The following is a 23,440-nucleotide window of genomic DNA, read 5'->3' on the forward strand; positions in this document are numbered from 1 at the left end:
GTCTAGAGTGTCACCCTCTTTGAAGAGGGGGATGACCGTGGCAGCTTTCCAATCTTTAGGGATCTCAGAAGATACAAAAAAGAGGTTGAACAGGCTAGTAATAGGGGTTGCAAAAATTGCGGCGGATAATTTTAGAAAGAGAGGGTCCAGATTGTCTAGCCCAGCTGATTTGTAGAGGTCCAGATTTTGCAGCTCTTTCAGAACATCAGCTATCTGGATTTGGGTGAAGGAGAAATGTGGGAGGCTTGGGCAAATTGCTGTGGGGGGTGTAGAGCTGACCGGGGTAGGGTAGTGTGGGGGATGAATCAGAATTAGTTGGGTAACATAGATAATTAAGATGTTTTTTTAGTATAATATGCTTATGTGAGATACTTGTCATTAGAAAGTGTCCTTTGGAATCTGGTATGTTTCAGTTACACATTTCCCTTAGCTGGGGCTCAGTCACCTTGGGCCCAGAGAGGGGAGAATTCAGACTTGTCTTTTACTTGTCTCTTTTGCTATGCAGAATATCAGCAAGAGAGGAGGACAAAATAAAATATTGTCTTCATATGTGAATATCTCTTTACCTATTCTTAAACCATGTGAAGGGATGGCGTGATTAATGGGGAACCAATGACTTGTCTCCACAATGTCTGTGAGCAAGTCACTCCCTCCTTTTCTTTATTGTGGGGAGGTTTATGGCAGTGTCTGGGACCATGGTCTCTTAGATCTCGCACTTATCCTGTGGTAGTATATGGCCTAGAGGCTCACTCCCCCCAGTGATCCTGTCCAGGAGTGGAGTCAAGAGGGGGTTTGCTTGAGATGGGAGTATCTAGAGTTGACAATTGATTTATGCCATTGGATGAAATTGTGTTTTTGTGCTATGAAGTACCAGGGACGAGATTAGAACCTCGTCATTAGGGATCAAACTGAACGATAATTTATAGCGAATGTTATCTAGCTGTGGATACTCCTCTCTAAAGTAAACAGTCTTTCTTTCTGAACCGTTCCTAACTATCTGTGGTTTGTCATGTCAAAAAGGGGTTGGATCTTACTATAAAGATCTCAGTAGTCATTGTGTTCAACACTCTCAACGGGTCATTAGAAATGGTGAATCGTTGAAAGTCAACTGCTAATGCAAAGCTCTTATAATTAAAATTGTAGTTTAAGTATAAACTCTGACTGGTGTGTGTGAAGTTTGTCTCTCCTCATTTGGTAATACAGAAATTAGCAACCACAGTAGCCAGGTGGAAAGCATGGCCAGCCGTAGAAAAATGCTTATTGAAATTCTCGATTATCGTAGATTTATCGGTGGTCACAGGAGAAATAGGGGAGCTTGGAGCAGGTGCTCTTATTCTCCATTGACTTTACAGTGTCCCACAACCTTTTGGAGTCTGTGCTACAGAATGCAAATTTCTGCTTCAAAAAGCTAGTCTTTGCTTTCCTAACTGCCTGTGTATATTGGTTCCTAACTTCCCTGAAAAGTTGCATAAAGGGGCTACTCGATGCTAATGCTGTACGCCACAGGATGTTTTTTGTGCTGGTGGAGGGCAGTCAGGTCTGGAGTGAACCAAGGACTATATCTGTTCCTGGTTCTATTTTTTGGGGAATGGGGCATGCTTATTTAAGATGGTGAGGAAAGCACTTTCAAAGAATAACCATGCATCCTCTACTGGCGGAACGAGGTCAATATCCTTCCAAGATACCCGGGCCAGGTAGATTAGAAAGGCCTGCTCGCTGAAGTGTTTTAGGGAACGTTTGGCAGTGATGAGGGGTGGTCGTTTGACCGAGGACCCATTACGGACACATGCAATGAGGCAGTGATTGCTGAGATCCTGGTTGAAGACAGCGGAGGTGTATTTAGAGGGAAGGTTGATCAGGATGATATCTATGAGGGTGCCTGTGTTTACGCATTTAGGGTTGTACCTGGTAGGTTCCATGATAATTTGTGTGAGATTGAGGGCATCTAGCTTAGATTGTAGGACGGCTGGGGTGTTAAGCATATCCCAGTTTAGGTCACCTAGCAGCACGAGCTCTGAAGATAGATCGGGGGCAATCAGTTCATGAATGGTGTCTAGGGCACAGCTGGGGGCTGAGGGGGGTCAACAACAAGCTACAACAGTGAGGGTGGGCTGAGGGGGGTCAATAACTTGCTAGAACAGTGAGAGACTTATTTTTGGAAATGGTGGATTTTTAAAAAGAGTTCGAACTGTTTGGGCACAGACTTGGATAGCATGACAGAACTCTGCAGGCCATCTCTGCAGTAGATTGCAACTCCACCCCCTTTGGCAGTTTTATCTTGGCGGGAAATGTTGTAGTTGGGGATGGACATTTCTGCATTTTTGGTGGCTTCCTAAGCCAGGATTCAGACATGGCTAGGACATCAGGGTTGGCGGAGTGTGTTAAAGCAGTGAATAAAACAAACTTAGGGAGGATGCTTCTAATGTTAACATGCATGAAACCAAGGCTTTTACGGTTACAGAAGTCAACAAATGATAGCGCCTGGGGAATGGGAGTGGTGCTGGGGGCTGCAGGGCCTGGGTTAACCTCTACATCACCAGAGGAACAGAGGAGGAGTAGGATAAGGGTATGGCTAAAGGCTATAAGAACTGGTTGTCTAGTGTGTTGGGGACAGAGAGCAAAAGGAGCAGATTTCTGGACGTGGTAGAATAGATTCAAGGCATAATGTACAGACAAGGATATGGTAGGATGTGAGTAGAGTGGAGGTAAACCTAGGCATTGAGTGATAATGAGAGAGGTTTCGTCTCAGTAGGGACAAGTTAAGCCAGGTGAGACTAAAGAGCTATCTAAGGCATTTTGAGCGGGACTGTCTATGTGTCTCTGTAATCTAGCATGGGTATGATGGTCTCCTCTTTCTCTTCTTCTCATCTCCCTCTCCGCTCCTCTATCTCTCTTTCTAATCTGCCTCTCCTCTCCTCTCCTTCTCATCCTCCTCTCCTCTCCTCCCTCCTTTAGGAGTTGAAGGGTCAGATGTCTCAGCTGCGCCCCTTGTTGTCGGTGATTGACCAGTACAGGTTAGACCTCCAGACCCTGGCCGTGCTCCGAGGGGAGGTCCTTAACCTGTCAATCATCCTGACAGCCATTCAGGAGGAGGTGGGGGCCTACGACTATGAAGAACTACAACAGAGAGTGCTACTGCTGGAGACTAGGCTGCACGCCTGTATGAACAAACTGGGTAGGATGGAGAGGAGGGGAATGTACACGCCTGTATGAACAAACTGGGTAGGAGGAGAGGAGGGGAATGTGTGTGTTAAGGTGCAGTATGTGTGTGTGTGTGTGTGTGTGTGTGTGTGTGTGTGTGTGTGTGTGTGTGTGTGTGTGTGTGTGTGTGTGTGTGTGTGTGTGTGTGTGTGTGTGTGTGTGTGTGTGTGTGTGTGTCCCAGGCTGTGTGTATATATCCTGTTATATATCCAATGGTAGAGCGTGGCGCAAAATACAAATACCTTAAAAATGCTATAACTTCAATTTCTCAAACATATCACTATTTTACACCATTTTAAAGACAAGACTCTCGTTAATCTAACCACATTGTCCGATTTCAAAAAGGCTTTACAGCGAAAGCAAAACATTAGATTATGTCAGGAGAGTACCCTGCCAAAAATAAATCACACAGCCATTTTCAAAGCAAGCATATATGTCACAAAAACTAAAACCACAGCTAAATGCAGCACTAACCTTTGATGATCTTCATCAGATGACACTCCTAGGACATTATGTTATACAATACATGCATGTTTTGTTCAATCAAGTTCATATTTATATCAAAAAACAGCTTTTTACATTAGCATGTGATGTTCAGAACTAGCATACCCACCGCAAACTTCCGGTGAATTTACTAAATTACTCACGATAAACGTTTACAAAAAACATAGCAATTATTTTAAGAATTATAGATACAGAACTCCTTTATGCAACCGCGGTGTCAGATTTTAAAAGAGTTTTTCAGCGAAAGCACATTTTGCAATATTCTGAGTAGATAGCTCGGCCATCACAGGCTAGCTATTTTGACACCCACCATGTTTGGTGCTCAACAAACTCAGATTTACTATAAGAAAAATTGGATTACCTTTGCTGTTCTTCGTCAGAATGCACTCCCGGGACTTCTACTTCAACAACAAATGTTGTTTTGGTTCGAAATAATCCATAGTTATATCCAATTAGCTCCGTTTTGTTCGTGCGTTCATGTCAGTATCCGAAGGGTGACACGCAGGCGCATTTCGTGACAAAAAAATGCAAAATATTCCATTACCGTACTTCGAAGCATGTCAAACGCTGTTTAAAATCACATTTTATGCTATTTTTCTCGTAAAATAGCGATAATATTCCAACCGGGCGACGTTATATTCATTCATAGACTGAAAGAAAAACATGGAGTCGTCTCGTGCACGCGCACTCCAGTGTCATTGTTCCCTGCCTGACCACTCACAAAATCTCCTGCTTTTTTTCGCCCAAAGATTGCAGAGACGTCATTCCGCTTTCTGGCGCCTTCTGAGAGCCAATGGAAGCCTTAGAAAATGTCACGTTACAGCAGAGATGCTGTATTTTTGATAGAGATGCCCTAGAAGGAGAACAAATTGTCAGACAGGGCACTTCCTGTATGGAATCTTCTCAGGTTTTGGCCTGCTATATGAGTTCTGTTATACTCACAGACACCATTCAAACAGTTTTAGAAACTTTAGAGTGTTTTCTATCCAAATCTACTAATAATATGCATATTCTAGTTTCTGGGCAGGAGTAGTAACCAGATTAAATCGGGTACGTATTTTATCCGGCCGTGAAAATACTGCCCCCTATCCCAAACAGGATATAGTGACCTGTGTGTGTGTGTGTGTTTCCCAGGCTGTGTGTATATATAGTGACTTGTGTGTGTGTGTCCCCCAGGCTTTGTGTATATATAGTGACCTGTGTGTGTGTGTGTCCCAGGCTGTGTGTATATATAGTGACTTGTGTGTGTGTGTGTGTCCCAGGCTTTGTGTATATATAGTGACCTGTGTGTGTGTGTGTCCCAGGCTGTGTGTATATATAGTGACCTGTGTGTGTGTGTGTGTGTGTGTGTGTGTGTGTGTGTGTGTGTGTGTGTGTGTGTGTGTGTGTGTGTGTGTGTGTGTGTGTGTGTGTGTGTGTCTCCCAGGCTGTGGGCGATTAACAGGGGTGAGCAACCCTATCACTGTTAGAGCGTCGGGCTCCCGCTTCGGATCCTGGATGACCGACGCCATGATACCCAGCTCCGACAGCAGGGTGAGTGTGTTTGTCTGGTTGGGTGGGTCCAGGTGACAGGTGATGTCAGAAAGCCTTAGTATCAGCTGAGACGTTCACTTGAACCACTCTCTCTGTTGGACCTTCTCAATATCATTTTCTCCCTCTCTTCTTCTTCTCTCTCTCCATCTCATATCACCCTCTCTCTCCTCCTTGCTCTCCCTCCCTCTCTCAATTCGATTTCAATTTCAATTCAGTTCAATTTAAGGGGCTTTATTAGCATGGGAAACATATGATTACATTGCCAAAGAAAAGTGAAATATATAATAAACAAAAGTGAAATAAACAATAAAAAATGAACAGTAAACATTACTCTCACAAAAGTTCCAAAAGAATAAAGACATTACATATTATGTCCATATACAGTGTTGCAATGATGTGTAAATAGTTAAAGTACAAAAGGGAAAATAAATAAACATAAATATGGGTTGTATTTACAATGGTGTTTGTTCTTCACTGGTTGCCCTTTTCTTGTGGCAACAGGTCACAAATATTGCTGCTGTGGTATTTCACCCAGTAGATATGGGAGTTTATCAAAATTTGATTTGTTTTCAACTTCTTTGTGGGTCTGTGTAATCTGAGGGAAATATGTGTCTCTAACATGGTCATACACCGCTCACTTTCCACCTCATTTTGTGGACAGTGTACATAACCTTTATTTAATCTTTAACCGAAAGGTTGCAAGATCGAATCCCCGAGCTGACAAGGTAAAAATCTGTTGTTCTGCCTCTGAACAAGGCAGTTAACCCACTGTTCCTAGGCCGTCATTGTAAATAAGAATTTGTTCTTAACTGGCTTGCCTAGTTAAATAAATAAAAAATAAAAAATAAATGTAACTAGGCAAGTCAGTTAAGAAAAAATTGTTATTTACAATGACATCCTACCGGGGAACAGTTGGTTAACTGCCTTGTTCAGGGACAGAACTACAGATTTTTACCTTGTCAGCTCAGGGATTCAATCCAGCAACCTTTCAGTTACTGGCCCAATGCTCTAACCACTAGGCTACCTGCATAGCCTGTTTACTTTTGAAAGCCAGGTCTGCCTACGACGGTCTTTCTCAATAGCAAGGCTATGCTCACTGAGTCTGTACATAGTCAAAGTTTTCCTTAAGCTTGGGTCAGTCACAGTGGTCAGGTGTTCTGCCACTGTGTACTCTCTGTTTAGGGCCAAATATCATTCTAGTTTGCTCAGTTTTTTTGGTGATTTCATTCCAATGTGTCAAGTAATTCTCTTTTTGTTTTCTCATGATTTGGCTGCGTCTAATTGTGTTGCTGTCCTGGGGCTCTGTGGGGTGTGTTTGTGTTTGTGAACAGAGCCCCAGGACCAGCTTGCTTAGGGGACTCTTCTCCAGGTTCATCTCTCTGTAGGTGATGGCTTTGTTATGGAAGGTTTGGGAATTGCTTCCTTTTATGTGGTTGTAGAATTTAACGTCTCTTTTCTGGATTTTGATAATTAGCAGGTATCGGCCTAATTCTGCTCTGCGTACATTATTCAATGTTTTACGTTGTACGCAGAGGATAGTTTTGCAGAATTCTGCATGCAGAGTCTGAATTTGGTGTTTGTCCCATTTTGTGAATTCTTGGCTGGTGAGTGGACCCCAGACCTCGCAACCATAAAGAGCAATGGGTCCTATAACTGATTAAAGTATTTTTTGCCAGATCCTAATTCGTATGTTGAATTTTATGTTCCTTTTGATGGCAAAGAAGGCCCTTCTTGCCTTGTCTCTCAGATCGTTCACAGCTCTGTTGAAGTTACCTGTGGAGCATGTTTATGCCTAGGCATGTATAGTTTTTTGTGTGCTCTAGGGCAACGGTGTCTAGATGAAATTTGTATTTTTTTATAACACCATTATTTTTGTCTTACTGAGATTTATTGTCAGGGCCCAGGTCTGCCAGAATCAGTGCAGAATATCTAGGTGCTGCTTTAGGCACTCCTTGGCTCTCTCTCTCTCTCGCTCTGGTCCTCCTCACTCACTCACTCACTCACTCACTCTCCCTCTCTCGCTCTCTCCCTCTCTCGCTCTTGCTCTCTCTCTCTTTCTCTCTCTCTCTCTCTGTCCCTCTGGTCCTCCTCACTCACTCACTCACTCACTCACTCACTCACTCTCCCTCTCTCGCTCTCTCCCTCTCTCGCTCTTGCTCTCTTTCTCTCTCTCTGTCCCTCTGGTCCTCCTCACTCACTCACTCACTCACTCACTCACTCTCTCTCTCTCTCTCTCTGTCTCGGTCTCTGTCTCAGGGGAATGTATATGAAGCTGGTTGTCAGGGCGACTGTCTCCCGGTTGCCAGGTGTGATTAAATTGGCATGGTAACCCACGTCTGTTCACCATTAGACCCTCTCCTTGGAGACGGGAGGGTTCTATATACGGCAACGGTATCCCAGTTACCGTAACCCGTGACAGCAGGCCCTGTAACCCAGTTCCAACTGTTGCCATTGTTACCTTATCCTGGTTACAGGTACACGTTGTGTAACAGTTATATATAGCAACACATCCATTAGAGAGAGCGAGAGAGAGAAAGATTTAAAAAATACTTTAATTGGCCCAAATAGTTACCTCTTTAATAACACACAACTTTATTTCATTTTAACAGACAAGAAAGACTGAACCAAGCCCCCCTCCTCGTCCTCGCACCCCCATAACGTCCCACATCGCCGGAAAACCCCCCAGGCCGTTCACCAGCCCCACATATACATGCTCCAGTTTCAGACCACAAGGAATGGATGTTTGGTTCTTAGATTGCTCTCCTTCCTTTCCTCTCTCCGTGTTCTCTCTCTCGCCATGCAGTGACAGTAAGCTAGTTTTACATGGTACATTTCCCCTCTCGGTCTGGCGTCATTGTAGCTGACCAGAGAGAGCAGGAAAGAGAAAGGAAAGGGGGGATACCTAGTCTGTTGTACAACTGAATACATTCAACTGAAATGTGTCTTCCACTTTTAAACCCAACCCCTCTGAATCAGAGACAGAGGGAGAAAAGAGAGAGAGAGTGCACTGAGTATTTGGAGAGAGAGATTAGGGATGGAGAGAGAGAGACTAAGGGAGAGAGACAGAGAGAGAGACAAATTAAAGGATTTATTGGCATGGGAAACATATGTTAACATTGCCAAAGCAAGTGAACTAGATAATAAACAAAAGTTAAATAAACAATAAAAATGTACAGGAAACAGTACACTCACAAAAGTTCCAAAAGAATGAAAACATTACAAATGTCATATTATATGCAAATAGTTGAAGTACAAAAGGGAAAATAATTAAACATAAATATGGGTTGTATTTCTAATGGTCTGTCGTACGGTAATTAGGTAAAAAGCCAATTTGACATTTGCTCATTACATTGTTTTCACTGAGGAAATGAACTAGTCTGCTCTTAATGATACAGAGGATTTTCCCAAGGTTGCTGTCGTATCCCCCGGTAGTTATTGGGGTCAAATTTGTCTCCACTTTGTGGATTGGTTCCAAATATTGGGGAAGATGCCAGAGCCAAGGACAATGTTAAAAAGTTTAAGTATAGCCAATTAAAATTTGTGGTCTGTATATTTGATCATTTCATTGAGGATACCATCAACACCACAGGCCTTTTTAGGTTGGAGGGTTTTATTTTGTCCTGTAGCTCATTCAAGGTAACCGGAGAATCCAGTGGGTTCTGGTAGTCTTTAATAGTTGGTACTAAGATTTGTATTTGATCATGTATATGTTTTTGCTGTTTGTTCTTTGTTATAGAGACAAAAAGGTTAGAGAAGTGGTTTACCCATACATCTCCATTTTGGATAGATAACTCTTTATGTTGTTGTTTGTTTAGTATTTTCCAATTTTCCCAGAAGTGGTTAGATTCTATGGATTCTTCAATTACATTGAGCTGATTTCTCACGTGCTGTTCCTTCCTTTTCCGTAGTGTATGTCTGTATTGTTTTAGTGATTCACCACAGTGAAGGTGTAGACTCTGGTTTTCTGGGTCTCTATGTTTTTGGTTGGACAGGTTTCTCAATTTCTTTCTTAGGTTTTTGCATTCTTCATCAAACCATTTGCCATTGTTATTTTTCTTCAGTTTTCTGTTTGAAATGTTTAGATTTGAAAGAGAAGTCTCTCTCTCTCTCCTCTCTCTTTCTTGCACTCTTTCTCACTGTCACATCCTGACCAGTAAAGGGGTTATTTGTTCTTATAGTTTGGTCAGGATGTGGCAGGGGGTATTTGTTTTATGTGGTTCAGGGTGAGTTTGTTTATGTGTTCATGTAGAGGGGGTATTTGATTTATTAGTCCAGGGTTTTGGTCATTGTTCTATGTTAGTTTAATTCTATATTCAGTCTTGTCGTTTGTATTTCTATGTTTAGCTAATTGGTGTTGTAGCCTTCAGTTGGAGGCAGCTGTCTATCGTTGCCTCTGATTGAAGGTCCTATAAATAGGAATGTGTTTGTCATGGGATTTTGTGGGAGATTGTTTCTTGTTTTGCTGTATGCCTGATGAGACTGTCTAGTTTGTTTGTTTTTTGTATACATTGTTTGTGTTTTTCCTTCTTCACAAATAAAAAGAGGAGTATACATTTTCCCGCTGCGTTTTGGTCTTCACGCTACGACACCTGTGACACTCACTCTCAATTAAATTAAATTTAAGGGGCTTTATTGACATGGGAAAATATGTTTACATTGCCAAAGCAAGTGAAATGGATAAACAAAAGTGAAATAACAATAAACAGTGAACAGTAAATATTACACCTTAGGCCAGTTAGTCAGGCATTCTGAGTCAATTACCATTCATTCTGGTAATTGACTCTGACAACATCGTCTATATCAGTGGTCACCAACTTTTTCTGAGTCAAGATCACTTTGAGACAAAATGCAAAATCCAAGATTTTTTTTTAACATGACTTAAAACGAAATCATCCTATGCAACATTAACCTATTCAAAACACTACTGCAGTAATTAGGTTGTGCAGTAGGCTATAGGTCCAATACATTATCACTGCATATTGGCTTTGCTTGAATTGCCCTGCTAATACATTGTTGTTTAGACCATTTTTCAAGAAACATTTAATCACACCGGTACTAGGTCAGTTGTTGTTTTACTGGTACTGGGTCTGTTGTTGTTTTACCAGTACTAGGTCAGTTGTTGTTTTACTGGTACTAGGTCAGTTGTTGTTTTACCGGTACTAGGTCAGTTGTTGTTTTACTGGTACTAGGTCAGGTGTTGTTTTACTGGTACTAGGTCAGTTGTTGTTTTACCAGTACTAGGTCAGTTGTTGTTTTACTGGTACTAGGTCAGTTGTTGTTTTACCAGTACTAGGTCAGTTGTTGTTTTACCAGTACTAGGTCAGGTGTTGTTTTACCGGTACTAGGTCAGTTGTTGTTTTACGGTACTAGGTCAGTTGTTGTTTTACCAGTACTAGGTCAGTTGTTGTTTTACCAGTACTAGGTCAGTTGTTGTTTTACCGGTACTAGGTCAGTTGTTGTTTTACTGGTACTAGGTCAGTTGTTGTTTTACGGTACTAGGTCAGTTGTTGTTTTACCGGTACTAGGTCAGTTGCTGTTTTACGGTACTGGGTCAGTTGTTGTTTTACCAGTACTAGGTCAGTTGTTGTTTTACCGGTACTAGGTCAGTTGTTGTTTTACCAGTACTAGGTCAGTTGTTGTTTTACCAGTACTAGGGCAGTTGTTGTTTTACCAGTACTAGGTCAGTTGTTGTTTTACCAGTACTAGGTCAGTTGTTGTTTTACTGGTACTGGGTCAGTTGTTGTTTTACCAGTACTAGGTCAGTTGTTGTTTTACCAGTACTAGGTCAGTTGTTGTTTTACTGGTACTGGGTCAGTTGTTGTTATACCAGTACTAGGTCAGTTGTTGTTTTACCGGTACTAGGTCAGTTGTTGTTTTACCAGTACTAGGTCAGTTGTTGTTTTACCAGTACTAGGTCAGTTGTTGTTTTACCAGTACTAGGTCAGTTGTTGTTTTACCAGTACTAGGTCAGTTGTTGTTTTAAGGTACTAGGTCAGTTGTTGTTTTACCGGTACTAGGTCAGTTGTTGTTTTACCGGTACTAGGTCAGTTGTTGTTTTACCGGTACAAGGTCAGTTGTTGTTTTACCAGTACTAGGTCAGTTGTTGTTTTACCGGTACTAGGTCAGTTGTTGTTTTACCAGTACTAGGTCAGTTGTTGTTTTACCAGTACTAGGTCAGTTGTTGTTTTACCGGTACTGGGTCAGTTGTTGTTTTACCAGTACTAGGTCAGTTGTTGTTTTACCAGTACTAGGTCTGTTGTTGTTTTACCAGTATTAGGTCAGTTATTGTTTTACCAGTACTAGGTCTGTTGTTGTTTTACCAGTACTAGGTCAGTTGTTGGTTTACCGGTACTAGGTCAGTTGTTGTTTTACCAGTACTAGGTCTGTTGTTGTTTTACCAGTACTAGGTCAGTTGTTGGTTTACCGGTACTAGGTCAGTTGTTGTTTTACCAGTACTATGTCAGTTGTTGTTTTACCAGTACTAGGTCAGTTGTTGTTTTACCGGTACTAGGTCAGTTGTTGTTTTACGGTACTAGGTCAGTTGTTGTTTTACCAGTACTAGGTCAGTTGTTGTTTTACCAGTACTAGGTCAGTTGTTGTTTTACTGGTACTAGGTCTGTTGTTGTTTTACCGGTACTAGGTCAGTTGTTGTTTTACCAGTACCAGGTCAGTTGTTGTTTTACCGGTACAAGGTCAGTTGTTGTTTTACCAGTACTAGGTCAGTTGTTGTTTTACCGGTACTAGGTCAGTTGTTCTTTTACCAGTAGTAGGTCAGTTGTTGTTTTACCAGTACTAGGTCAGTTGTTGTTTTACCGGTACTAGGTCAGTTGTTGTTTTACCAGTACTAGGTCAGTTGTTGTTTTACCAGTACTAGGTCAGTTGTTGTTTTACCGGTACTAGGTCAGTTGTTGTTTTACTGGTACTAGGTCAGTTGTTGTTTTACGGTACTAGGTCAGTTGTTGTTTTACCGGTACTAGGTCAGTTGCTGTTTTACGGTACTGGGTCAGTTGTTGTTTTACCAGTACTAGGTCAGTTGTTGTTTTACGGTACTAGGTCAGTTGTTGTTTTACCGGTACTAGGTCAGTTGCTGTTTTACGGTACTGGGTCAGTTGTTGTTTTACCAGTACTAGGTCAGTTGTTGTTTTACCGGTACTAGGTCAGTTGTTGTTTTACTGGTACTAGGCCAGTTGTTGTTTTACGGTACTAGGTCAGTTGTTGTTTTACCGGTACTAGGTCAGTTGCTGTTTTACGGTACTGGGTCAGTTGTTGTTTTACCAGTACTAGGTCAGTTGTTGTTTTACCGGTACTAGGTCAGTTGTTGTTTTACCAGTACTAGGTCAGTTGTTGTTTTACCAGTACTAGGGCAGTTGTTGTTTTACCAGTACTAGGTCAGTTGTTGTTTTATCAGTACTAGGTCAGTTGTTGTTTTACTGGTACTGGGTCAGTTGTTGTTTTACCAGTACTAGGTCAGTTGTTGTTTTACCAGTACTAGGTCAGTTGTTGTTTTACTGGTACTGGGTCAGTTGTTGTTATACCAGTACTAGGTCAGTTGTTGTTTTACCGGTACTAGGTCAGTTGTTGTTTTACCAGTACTAGGTCAGTTGTTGTTTTACCAGTACTAGGTCAGTTGTTGTTTTACCAGTACTAGGTCAGTTGTTGTTTTACCAGTACTAGGTCAGTTGTTGTTTTACCAGTACTAGGTCAGTTGTTGTTTTAAGGTACTAGGTCAGTTGTTGTTTTACCGGTACTAGGTCAGTTGTTGTTTTACCGGTACAAGGTCAGTTGTTGTTTTACCAGTACTAGGTCAGTTGTTGTTTTACCGGTACTAGGTCAGTTGTTGTTTTACCAGTACTAGGTCAGTTGTTGTTTTACCAGTACTAGGTCAGTTGTTGTTTTACCGGTACTGGGTCAGTTGTTGTTTTACCAGTACTAGGTCAGTTGTTGTTTTACCAGTACTAGGTCTGTTGTTGTTTTACCAGTATTAGGTCAGTTATTGTTTTACCAGTACTAGGTCTGTTGTTGTTTTACCAGTACTAGGTCAGTTGTTGGTTTACCGGTACTAGGTCAGTTGTTGTTTTACCAGTACTATGTCAGTTGTTGTTTTACCAGTACTAGGTCAGTTGTTGTTTTACCGGTACTAGGTCAGTTGTTGTTTTACGGTACTAGGTCAGTTGTTGTTTTACCAGTACTAGGTCAGTTGTTGTTTTACCAGTACTAGGTCAGTTGTTGTTTTACTGGTACTAGGTCTGTTGTTGTTTTACCGGTACTAGGTCAGTTGTTGTTTTACCAGTACCAGGTCAGTTGTTGTTTTACCGGTACAAGGTCAGTTGTTGTTTTACCAGTACTAGGTCAGTTGTTGTTTTACCGGTACTAGGTCAGTTGTTCTTTTACCAGTAGTAGGTCAGTTGTTGTTTTACCAGTACTAGGTCAGTTGTTGTTTTACCGGTACTAGGTCAGTTGTTGTTTTACCAGTACTAGGTCAGTTGTTGTTTTACCAGTACTAGGTCAGTTGTTGTTTTACTTGTACTGGGTCAGTTGTTGTTTTACCAGTACTAGGTCAGTTGTTGTTTTACGGTACTAGGTCAGTTGTTGTTTTACCGGTGCTAGGTCAGTTGTTGTTTTAAGGTACTAGGTCAGTTGTTGTTTTACCGGTACTAGGTCAGTTGTTGTTGTTTTACCGGTACAAGGTCAGTTGTTGTTTTACCAGTACTAGGTCAGTTGTTGTTTTACCAGTACTAGGTCAGTTGTTGTTTTACCAGTACTAGGTCAGTTGTTGTTTTACCGGTACTAGGTCAGTTGTTGTTTTACGGTACTAGGTCAGTTGTTGTTTTATGGTACTAGGTCAGTTGTTGTTTTACCAGTACTAGGTCAGTTGTTGTTTTACTGGTACTAGGTCTGTTGTTGTTTTACCGGTACTAGGTCAGTTGTTGTTTTACTGGTACTGGGTCAGTTGTTGTTTTACCAGTACTAGGTCAGTTGTTGTTTTACCGGTACTAGGTCAGCTGTTGTTTTACTGGTACTGGGTCAGTTGTGGTTTTACCAGTACTAGGTCAGTTGTTGTTTTACCAGTACTAGGTCAGTTGTTGTTTTACCGGTACTAGGTCAGTTGTTGTTTTACCAGTACTAGGTCAGTTGTTGTTTTACCAGTACTAGGTCAGTTGTTGTTTTACCGGTACTAGGTCAGTTGTTGTTTTACCGGTACTAGGTCAGTTGTTGTTTTACCAGTACTAGGTCAGTTGTTGTTTTACCAGTACTAGGTCAGTTGTTGTTTTACCGGTACTAGGTCAGTTGTTCTTTTACCAGTAGTAGGTCAGTTGTTGTTTTACCAGTACTAGGTCAGTTGTTGTTTTACCGGTACTAGGTCAGTTGTTGTTTTACCAGTACTAGGTCAGTTGTTGTTTTACCAGTACTAGGTCAGTTGTTGTTTTACTTGTACTGGGTCAGTTGTTGTTTTACCAGTACTAGGTCAGTTGTTGTTTTACGGTACTAGGTCAGTTGTTGTTTTACCGGTACTAGGTCAGTTGTTGTTTTAAGGTACTAGGTCAGTTGTTGTTTTACCGGTACTAGGTCAGTTGTTGTTGTTTTACCGGTACAAGGTCAGTTGTTGTTTTACCAGTACTAGGTCAGTTGTTGTTTTACTGGTACTGGGTCAGTTGTTGTTTTACCAGTACTAGGTCAGTTGTTGTTTTACCAGTACTAGGTCAGTTGTTGTTTTACTGGTACTGGGTCAGTTGTTGTTATACCAGTACTAGGTCAGTTGTTGTTTTACCGGTACTAGGTCAGTTGTTGTTTTACGGTACTAGGTCAGTTGTTGTTTTACCAGTACTAGGTCAGTTGTTGTTTTACCAGTACTAAGTCAGTTGTTGTTTTACTGGTACTAGGTCTGTTGTTGTTTTACCGGTACTAGGTCAGTTGTTGTTTTACTGGTACTGGGTCAGTTGTTGTTTTACCAGTACTAGGTCAGTTGTTGTTTTACCGGTACTAGGTCAGCAGTTGTTTTACTGGTACTGGGTCAGTTGTGGTTTTACCAGTACTAGGTCAGTTGTTGTTTTACCAGTACTAGGTCAGTTGTTGTTTTACCGGTACTAGGTCAGTTGTTGTTTTACCAGTACTAGGTCAGTTGTTGTTTTACCAGTACTAGGTCAGTTGTTGTTTTACCGGTACTAGGTCAGTTGTTCTTTTACCAGTAGTAGGTCAGTTGTTGTTTTACCAGTACTAGGTCAGTTGTTGTTTTACCGGTACTAGGTCAGTTGTTGTTTTACCAGTACTAGGTCAGTTGTTGTTTTACCAGTACTAGGTCAGTTGTTGTTTTACTTGTACTGGGTCAGTTGTTGTTTTACCAGTACTAGGTCAGTTGTTGTTTTACGGTACTAGGTCAGTTGTTGTTTTACCGGTACTAGGTCAGTTGTTGTTTTAAGGTACTAGGTCAGTTGTTGTTTTACCGGTACTAGGTCAGTTGTTGTTGTTTTACCGGTACAAGGTCAGTTGTTGTTTTACCAGTACTAGGTCAGTTGTTGTTTTACCAGTACTAGGTCAGTTGTTGTTTTACCAGTACTAGGTCAGTTGTTGTTTTACCGGTACTAGGTCAGTTGTTGTTTTACGGTACTAGGTCAGTTGTTGTTTTATGGTACTAGGTCAGTTGTTGTTTTACCAGTACTAGGTCAGTTGTTGTTTTACTGGTACTAGGTCTGTTGTTGTTTTACCGGTACTAGGTCAGTTGTTGTTTTACCAGTACTAGGTCAGTTGTTGTTTAACTGGTACTAGGTCTGTTGTTGTTTTACCGGTACTAGGTCTGTTGTTGTTTTACCAGTACTAGGTCAGTTGTTGTTTTACCGGTACAAGGTCAGTTGTTGTTTTACCGGTACTAGGTCAGTTGTTGTTTTACTGGTACTGGGTCAGTTGTGGTTTTACCAGTACTAGGTCAGTTGTTGTTTTACTGGTACTGGGTCAGTTGTTGTTTTACCAGTACTAGGTCAGTTGTTGTTTTACCAGTACTAGGTCAGTTGTTGTTTTACTGGTACTGGGTCAGTTGTTGTTTTACCAGTACTAGGTCAGTTGTTGTTTTACCGGTACTAGGTCAGCTGTTGTTTTACTGGTACTGGGTCAGTTGTGGTTTTACCAGTACTAGGTCAGTTGTTGTTTTACCGGTACTAGGTCAGTTGTTGTTTTACCAGTACTAGGTCAGTTGTTGTTTTACCAGTACTAGGTCAGTTGTTGTTTTACCGGTACTAGGTCAGTTGTTCTTTTACCAGTAGTAGGTCAGTTGTTGTTTTACCAGTACTAGGTCAGTTGTTGTTTTACCGGTACTAGGTCAGTTGTTGTTTTACCAGTACAAGGTCAGTTGTTGTTTTACCAGTACTAGGTCAGTTGTTGGTTTACCGGTACTAGGTCAGTTGTTGTTTTACCAGTACTAGGTCAGTTGTTGTTTTACCGGTACTAGGTCAGTTGTTGTTTTACGGTACTAGGTCAGTTGTTGCTTTATGGTACTAGGTCAGTTGTTGTTTTACCAGTACTAGGTCAGTTGTTGTTTTACTGGTACTAGGTCTGTTGTTGTTTTACCGGTACTAGGTCTGTTGTTGTTTTACCAGTACTAGGTCAGTTGTTGTTTTACCGGTACAAGGTCAGTTGTTGTTTTACCGGTACTAGGTCAGTTGTTGTTTTAAGGTACTAGGTCAGTTGTTGTTTTACCGGTACTAGGTCAGTTGTTGTTGTTTTACCGGTACAAGGTCAGTTGTTGTTTTACCAGTACTAGGTCAGTTGTTGGTTTACCGGTACTAGGTCAGTTGTTGTTTTACCAGTACTAGGTCAGTTGTTGTTTTACCAGTACTAGGTCAGTTGTTGTTTTACCGGTACTAGGTCAGTTGTTGTTTTACGGTACTAGGTCAGTTGTTGTTTTATGGTACTAGGTCAGTTGTTGTTTTACCAGTACTAGGTCAGTTGTTGTTTTACTGGTACTAGGTCTGTTGTTGTTTTACCGGTACTAGGTCAGTTGTTGTTTTACCAGTACTAGGTCAGTTGTTGTTTTACTGGTACTAGGTCTGTTGTTGTTTTACCGGTACTAGGTCTGTTGTTGTTTTACCAGTACTAGGTCAGTTGTTGTTTTACCGGTACAAGGTCAGTTGTTGTTTTACCGGTACTAGGTCAGTTGTTGTTTTACTGGTACTGGGTCAGTTGTGGTTTTACAAGTACTAGGTCAGTTGTTGTTTTACCAGTACTAGGTCAGTTGTTGTTTTACCGGTACTAGGTCAGTTGTTGTTTTACCTGTACTAGGTCAGTTGTTGTTTTACCAGTACTAGGTCAGTTGTTGTTTTACCGGTACTAGGTCAGTTGTTGTTTTAACAGTAGTAGGTCAGTTGTTGTTTTACCAGTACTAGGTCAGTTGTTGTTTTACCGGTACTAGGTCAGTTGTTGTTTTACCAATACTAGGTCAGTTGTTGTTTTACCAGTACTAGGTCAGTTGTTGTTTTACTGGTACTGGGTCAGTTGTTGTTTTACCAGTACTAGGTCAGTTGTTGTTTTACGGTACTAGGTCAGTTGTTGTTTTACCGGTACTAGGTCAGTTGTTGTTTTAAGGTACTAGGTCAGTTGTTGTTTTACCAGTACTAGGTCAGTTGTTGTTTTAAGGTACTAGGTCAGTTGTTGTTTTACCGGTACTAGGTCAGTTTTTGTTGTTTTACCGTTACAAGGTCAGTTGTTGTTTTACCAGTACTAGGTCAGTTGTTGTTTTACCGGTACTAGGTCAGTTGTTGTTTTACCAGTACTAGGTCAGTTGTTGTTTTACCAGTACTAGGTCAGTTGTTGTTTTACCGGTACTGGGTCAGTTGTTGTTTTACCAGTACTAGGTCAGTTGTTGTTTTACCAGTACTAGGTCTGTTGTTGTTTTACCAGTATTAGGTCAGTTATTGTTTTACCAGTACTAGGTCTGTTGTTGTTTTACCAGTACTAGGTCAGTTGTTGGTTTACCGGTACTAGGTCAGTTGTTGTTTTACCAGTACTAGGTCTGTTGTTGTTTTACCAGTACTAGGTCAGTTGTTGGTTTACCGGTACTAGGTCAGTTGTTGTTTTACCAGTACTAGGTCAGTTGTTGTTTTACCAGTACTAGGTCAGTTGTTGTTTTACCGGTACTAGGTCAGTTGTTGTTTTACGGTACTAGGTCAGTTGTTGTTTTATGGTACTATGTCAGTTGTTGTTTTACCAGTACTAGGTCAGTTGTTGTTTTACTGGTACTAGGTCTGTTGTTGTTTTACCGGTACTAGGTCAGTTGTTGTTTTACCAGTACTAGGTCAGTTGTTGTTTTACTGGTACTAGGTCTGTTGTTGTTTTACCGGTACTAGGTCTGTTGTTGTTTTACCAGTACTAGGTCAGTTGTTGTTTTACCGGTACAAGGTCTGTTGTTGTTTTACTGGTACTAGGTCAGTTGTTGTTTTACCGGTACTAGGTCAGTTGTTGTGTTACTGGTACTAGGTCTGTTGTTGTTTTACCGGTACTAGGTCAGTTGTTGTTTTACCAGTACTAGGTCAGTTGTTGTTTTACGGTACTAGGTCAGTTGTTGTTTTACGGTACTAGGTCAGTTGTTGTTTTACGGTACTAGGTCTGTTGTTGTTTTACCGGTACTAGGTCTGTTGTTGTTTTACCGGTACTAAGTCAGTTGTTGTTTTACCAGTGCTAGGTCAGTTGTTGTTTTACCAGTACTAGGTCTGTTGTTGTTTTACGGTACTAGGTCAGTTGTTGTTTTACCAGTACTAGGTCAATTGTTGTTTTACCAGTACTAGGTCAGTTGTTGTTTTACGGTACTGGGTCTGTTGTTGTTTTACGGTACTAGGTCAGTTGTTGTTTTACGGTACTAGGTCTGTTGTTGTTTTACCGGTACTAGGTCAGTTGTTGTTTTATTAGTTGTGAGGCACAGCTGAGTGAGCATACATTTAAATAATTTGCTTTTTATTTGTATTTATTTTTCTGTGCTGACGGTGCCTGCATCTGATGGTCAGTCTCCGCGGAAGGAGAGAGCAGCAGACTGAGGGTCCGTCTCTCAACATCCCTCTGCTCTCCCTTTCCTCCACTGACACTGACCAAAAAGGGACACTGTCTTCCAGCTGATGGCAAAACTGGAGTCACACCACATTACTTCTGCCTCATGCACAAATTCATGTTGTTACTCCTATGAACAGAGAAATTGAAATATTCCTTGATATTAAAAAAGACCCAAGCAGCTAATAATGACAACAACGCAAGCCTATAGATACACCTTCCTACTCATTCATTACTGCTACACTGCTTGTTGTAGCGCTGAGTGGAAATAGGAAAAGGCACATTTTATGGCTTATAAAAGTGATGAATACAAAGTGTTGACAGTGCTGAGTAAGAACTTAAACAATGACTCTCTCATTACAACAGCAGCTCTTGGCTGTATTCATTGGTTTAAAACATTTTGAAATCTCACCACTTTGCTGTATTCATTGGTTTAAAACGTTTAGAAATCTCACCACTTTGCTGTATTCATTGGTTTAAAACGTTTAGAAATCTCACCACTTTGCTGTAGCTTTCTTTTATGCTAAATTACTACAGACACGGTAATCTGAGCTATCCGATTGGCCAGCGGTAGGCCTATGGTGCACTTGATTTGCTCTCTGGGCCCGCCTGGGAATACAGCGTTTGTACCTTCAGACACATGAAATGGTTCAAAATGGGAACACTTGGCCTACCTGGCGAGCAGGGCAGCTGAATCAGGTGCACCTACCGTCATCAGCGCCAGACGAGTAAAATAAAATACGAACCCAAGGCTTTTTTTACCGAAATGTTTGCCGATCGACTAGAAATGCCTTGGAGATCAACCGGTTGATCGCGATCGACTGGTTGATCTCCGAGGCATTTCTAGATGTAGGCACCATCAGCCTGGTGACCACTGGTCTATATCAGCCCTGTGACCACTGGTCTATATCAGCCCTATGACCACTGATCTATATCAGCCTGGTGACCACTGGTCTATATCAGCCCTATGACCACTGATCTATATCAGCCTGGTGACCACTGATCTATATCAGCCCTATGACCACTGATCTATATCAGCCTGGTGACCACTGGTCTATATCAGCCCTATGACCACTGATCTATATCAGCCTGGTGACCACTGATCTATATCAGCCCTGTGACCACTGATCTATATCAGCCTGGTGACCACTGATCTATATCAGCCTGGTGACCACTGATCTATATCAGCCTGGTGACCACTGGTCTATATCAGCCTGGTGACCACTGGTCTATATCAGCCTGGTGACCACTGGTCTATATCAGCCTGGTGACCACTGATCTATATCAGCCCTATGACCACTGATCTATATCAGCCCTATGACCACTGATCTATATCAGCCTGGTGACCACTGGTCTATATCAGCCCTATGACCACTGATCTATATCAGCCTGGTGACCACTGATCTATATCAGCCTGGTAACCACTGATCTATATCAGCCTGGTGACCACTGGTCTATATCAGCCTGGTGACCACTGGTCTATATCAGCCTGGTGACCACTGGTCTATACCAGCCTGGTGACCACTGGTCTATATCAGCCCTGTGACCACTGATCTATACCAGCCCTGTGACCATTGGTCTATATCAGCCTGGTGACCACTGGTCTATATCAGCCTGGTGACCACTGGTCTATATCAGCCTGGTGACCACTGGTCTATATCAGCCCTGTGACCACTGGTCTGTATGAATGCAGCTGCCACTGTATTGAAGCCATTGGATGCAGTTTATCATAGAACATTCCGCTATATTACGGGCGATAGGTTCAGGACACGTCATAGCATTTTGGATCTGAAAGTAGGCTGGCCCTCTTTGAAGTCTTGTAGATTGACGGATTGCTATCTTTTGGTCTATAAAGCCCACTTGCATAAACTTCCGCCATACCTTACCTCATTGTTATCCTTCGGAAGTATGAGTTACCAGACCCAGACTCAGGCATGGCTAACCCTGGGGATCCCTTCCATCTTCACCCAGTTAGGGATATCTGGTTTTAGTTATTTTGCACCATGTGGAATGATCTCCAAAAGTTGGTGGAGTTGGTGCCTCTAGGGCGGTGGTTCCCAAAACTTTATATAGTCCCGCACCCCTTCAAACATTCAACCTCCAGCTGTACCCCCTCTAGCACCAGGGTCAGTGCACTCTCAAATGTAGTTTTTTAGCATCATTGTAAGCCTGCCACACACACACTATACGATACATTTATTAAACATAAGAATGTGTGGTGTAATGAGAAATGTATTATGTGTTAATGAGTTTAGATGTAAAGTGGTTGCAAATAGCCAATGGGATTTGTATGCAGGGGTTGAGTTATTTGAATGAACAAATGATAATGGGGTTTCTGTTCTTGCATTGAAGTGATTGGATTAGGAGATGCAAGGGCGGTAAAAGTTCAATGACGTATTGGAGAGTTGGGCTGAAGACACTGTAGAAAGTAGTCGACTGTAATGTGTTAAGGAGAACATTAAATAAATATGTTCCATTTATTATTAATTCTCTTGGAGTCTTCAGTGAAATAACCCAGCGTCTTAGGATGCAACAACTGGTTATGGGGATAACGGAATTCTGAGGCAAAATCCTCAGACTACTGATGACCAACTGAGTGAACCAGCTAGAAAGTTAGCTAGTAACTAACGTTAGTAAATTAACTGGTCAGCTGGGAAGAAACGGCTGCGTGGGCTAATGAGAGCTTTGGCACTTTTCCGTAGTTTAACCAGTTTGTGTTTCCAGGAGACTAACGAGAGCTTCAGCACATATGAGGTGCGATTTTTTTTTGCAGTTTATGGAGGCCAACGAGATAGCTGACGACCGCAGAAGAGCGGTGTTTCGATCAGTCTTGGGTTCAAAGACGTTTACGTTTGCTGAAAGATTTGGTAGCGCCGAAGAAGCCGGGAGAGGCTAGTTTCCAGGAGCTCATTTCAGCTCTGAGAGACTTTTATGTGCCAAAACGGAACGCGTTGAGCGAGAGGTATGTTTTTCGGAATAGGAAACAGTTGGCGGGAGAGACTTTAGCTGAGTATATAGCATCGCTAAAGGGACTTGTGGCTACATGTGAGTTTGGGTCTGCACTAGAGGAGCAGCTGAGGGACCAGCTAGTTTATGGAGTTGCCAGTAAGGAGCTGCTGAGGGACCAGCTAGTTTATGGAGTTGCCAGTAAGGAACTGCTGAGGGACCAGCTAGTTTATGGAGTTGCCAGTAAGGAGCTGCTGAGGGACCAGCTAGTTTATGGAGTTGCCAGTAAGGAGCTGCTGAGGGACCAGCTAGTTTATGGAGTTGCCAGTAAGGAACTGCTGAGGGACCAGCTAGTTTATGGAGTTGCCAGTAAGGAGCTGCTGAGGGACCAGCTAGTTTATGGAGTTGCCAGTAAGGAACTGCTGAGGGACCAGCTAGTTTATGGAGTTGCCAGTAAGGAACTGCTGAGGGACCAGCTAGTTTATGGAGTTGCCAGTAAGGAACTGCTGAGGGACCAGCTAGTTTATGGAGTTGCCAGTAAGGAACTGCTGAGGGACCAGCTAGTTTATGGAGTTGCCAGTAAGGAGCTGCTGAGGGACCAGCTAGTTTATGGAGTTGCCAGTAAGGAGCTGCTGAGGGACCAGCTAGTTTATGGAGTTGCCAGTAAGGAGCTGCTGAGGGACCAGCTAGTTTATGGAGTTGCCAGTAAGGAACTGCTGAGGGACCAGCTAGTTTATGGAGTTGCCAGTAAGGAGCTGCTGAGGAACCAGCTAGTTTATGGAGTTGCCAGTAAGGAGCTGCTGAGGGACCAGCTAGTTTATGGAGTTGCCAGTAAGGAGCTGCGTGGCAAGATGTTAAGCACTCCATACAGGGAGAATTTAACCTGGGTAAAAGTATTGGACATTGTCAACAACTTGGAGTACACAGCCCAGAGGATGCAGAAATTCCAGCAGACACCGACTCAGTTGAGAACCGATCAGTGGACCACAAAACGGGAGGGGCATCGATCTGACGGAGAAACAGTGGATGTCAGACCAGAGGGGGGAGACCTCAAAGCCCCGTTTTTGCTGTTTGGAGACAAGAAATTCATAGCAGACCTGCCATTACAAGGAGTTCCAATGCAGAGCGTGCCAGAAGACTGGCCATCTTGAAAGGGCTTGCAGGGGGAGAGTATCTGCGGGGAACAGTGCGGTGTCTAAGTAACGCTCTCAAACAGCGCACTCTAATC

The 23,440-nt window shown here is 42.1% G+C and overlaps 1 protein-coding gene across 1 annotated transcript in view; it reads left to right on the top strand.

The window, feature by feature from the left end:
- LOC115178367 (noelin-2) overlaps nt 1-23,440 on the top strand; it is a 78,852-nt gene that overhangs the window by 35,045 nt on the left and 20,367 nt on the right. Inside the window, exons 4-5 of the mRNA XM_029739525.1 lie at nt 2,956-3,175; nt 5,132-5,238. Coding sequence (XP_029595385.1) covers nt 2,956-3,175; nt 5,132-5,238 — 327 coding nt within the window. The remainder of the gene's footprint in view (nt 1-2,955; nt 3,176-5,131; nt 5,239-23,440) is intronic.

Source organism: Salmo trutta, chromosome 38, assembly GCF_901001165.1.
Source record: "Salmo trutta chromosome 38, fSalTru1.1, whole genome shotgun sequence".
In the NCBI taxonomy this organism is placed as follows: domain Eukaryota; kingdom Metazoa; phylum Chordata; class Actinopteri; order Salmoniformes; family Salmonidae; genus Salmo; species Salmo trutta.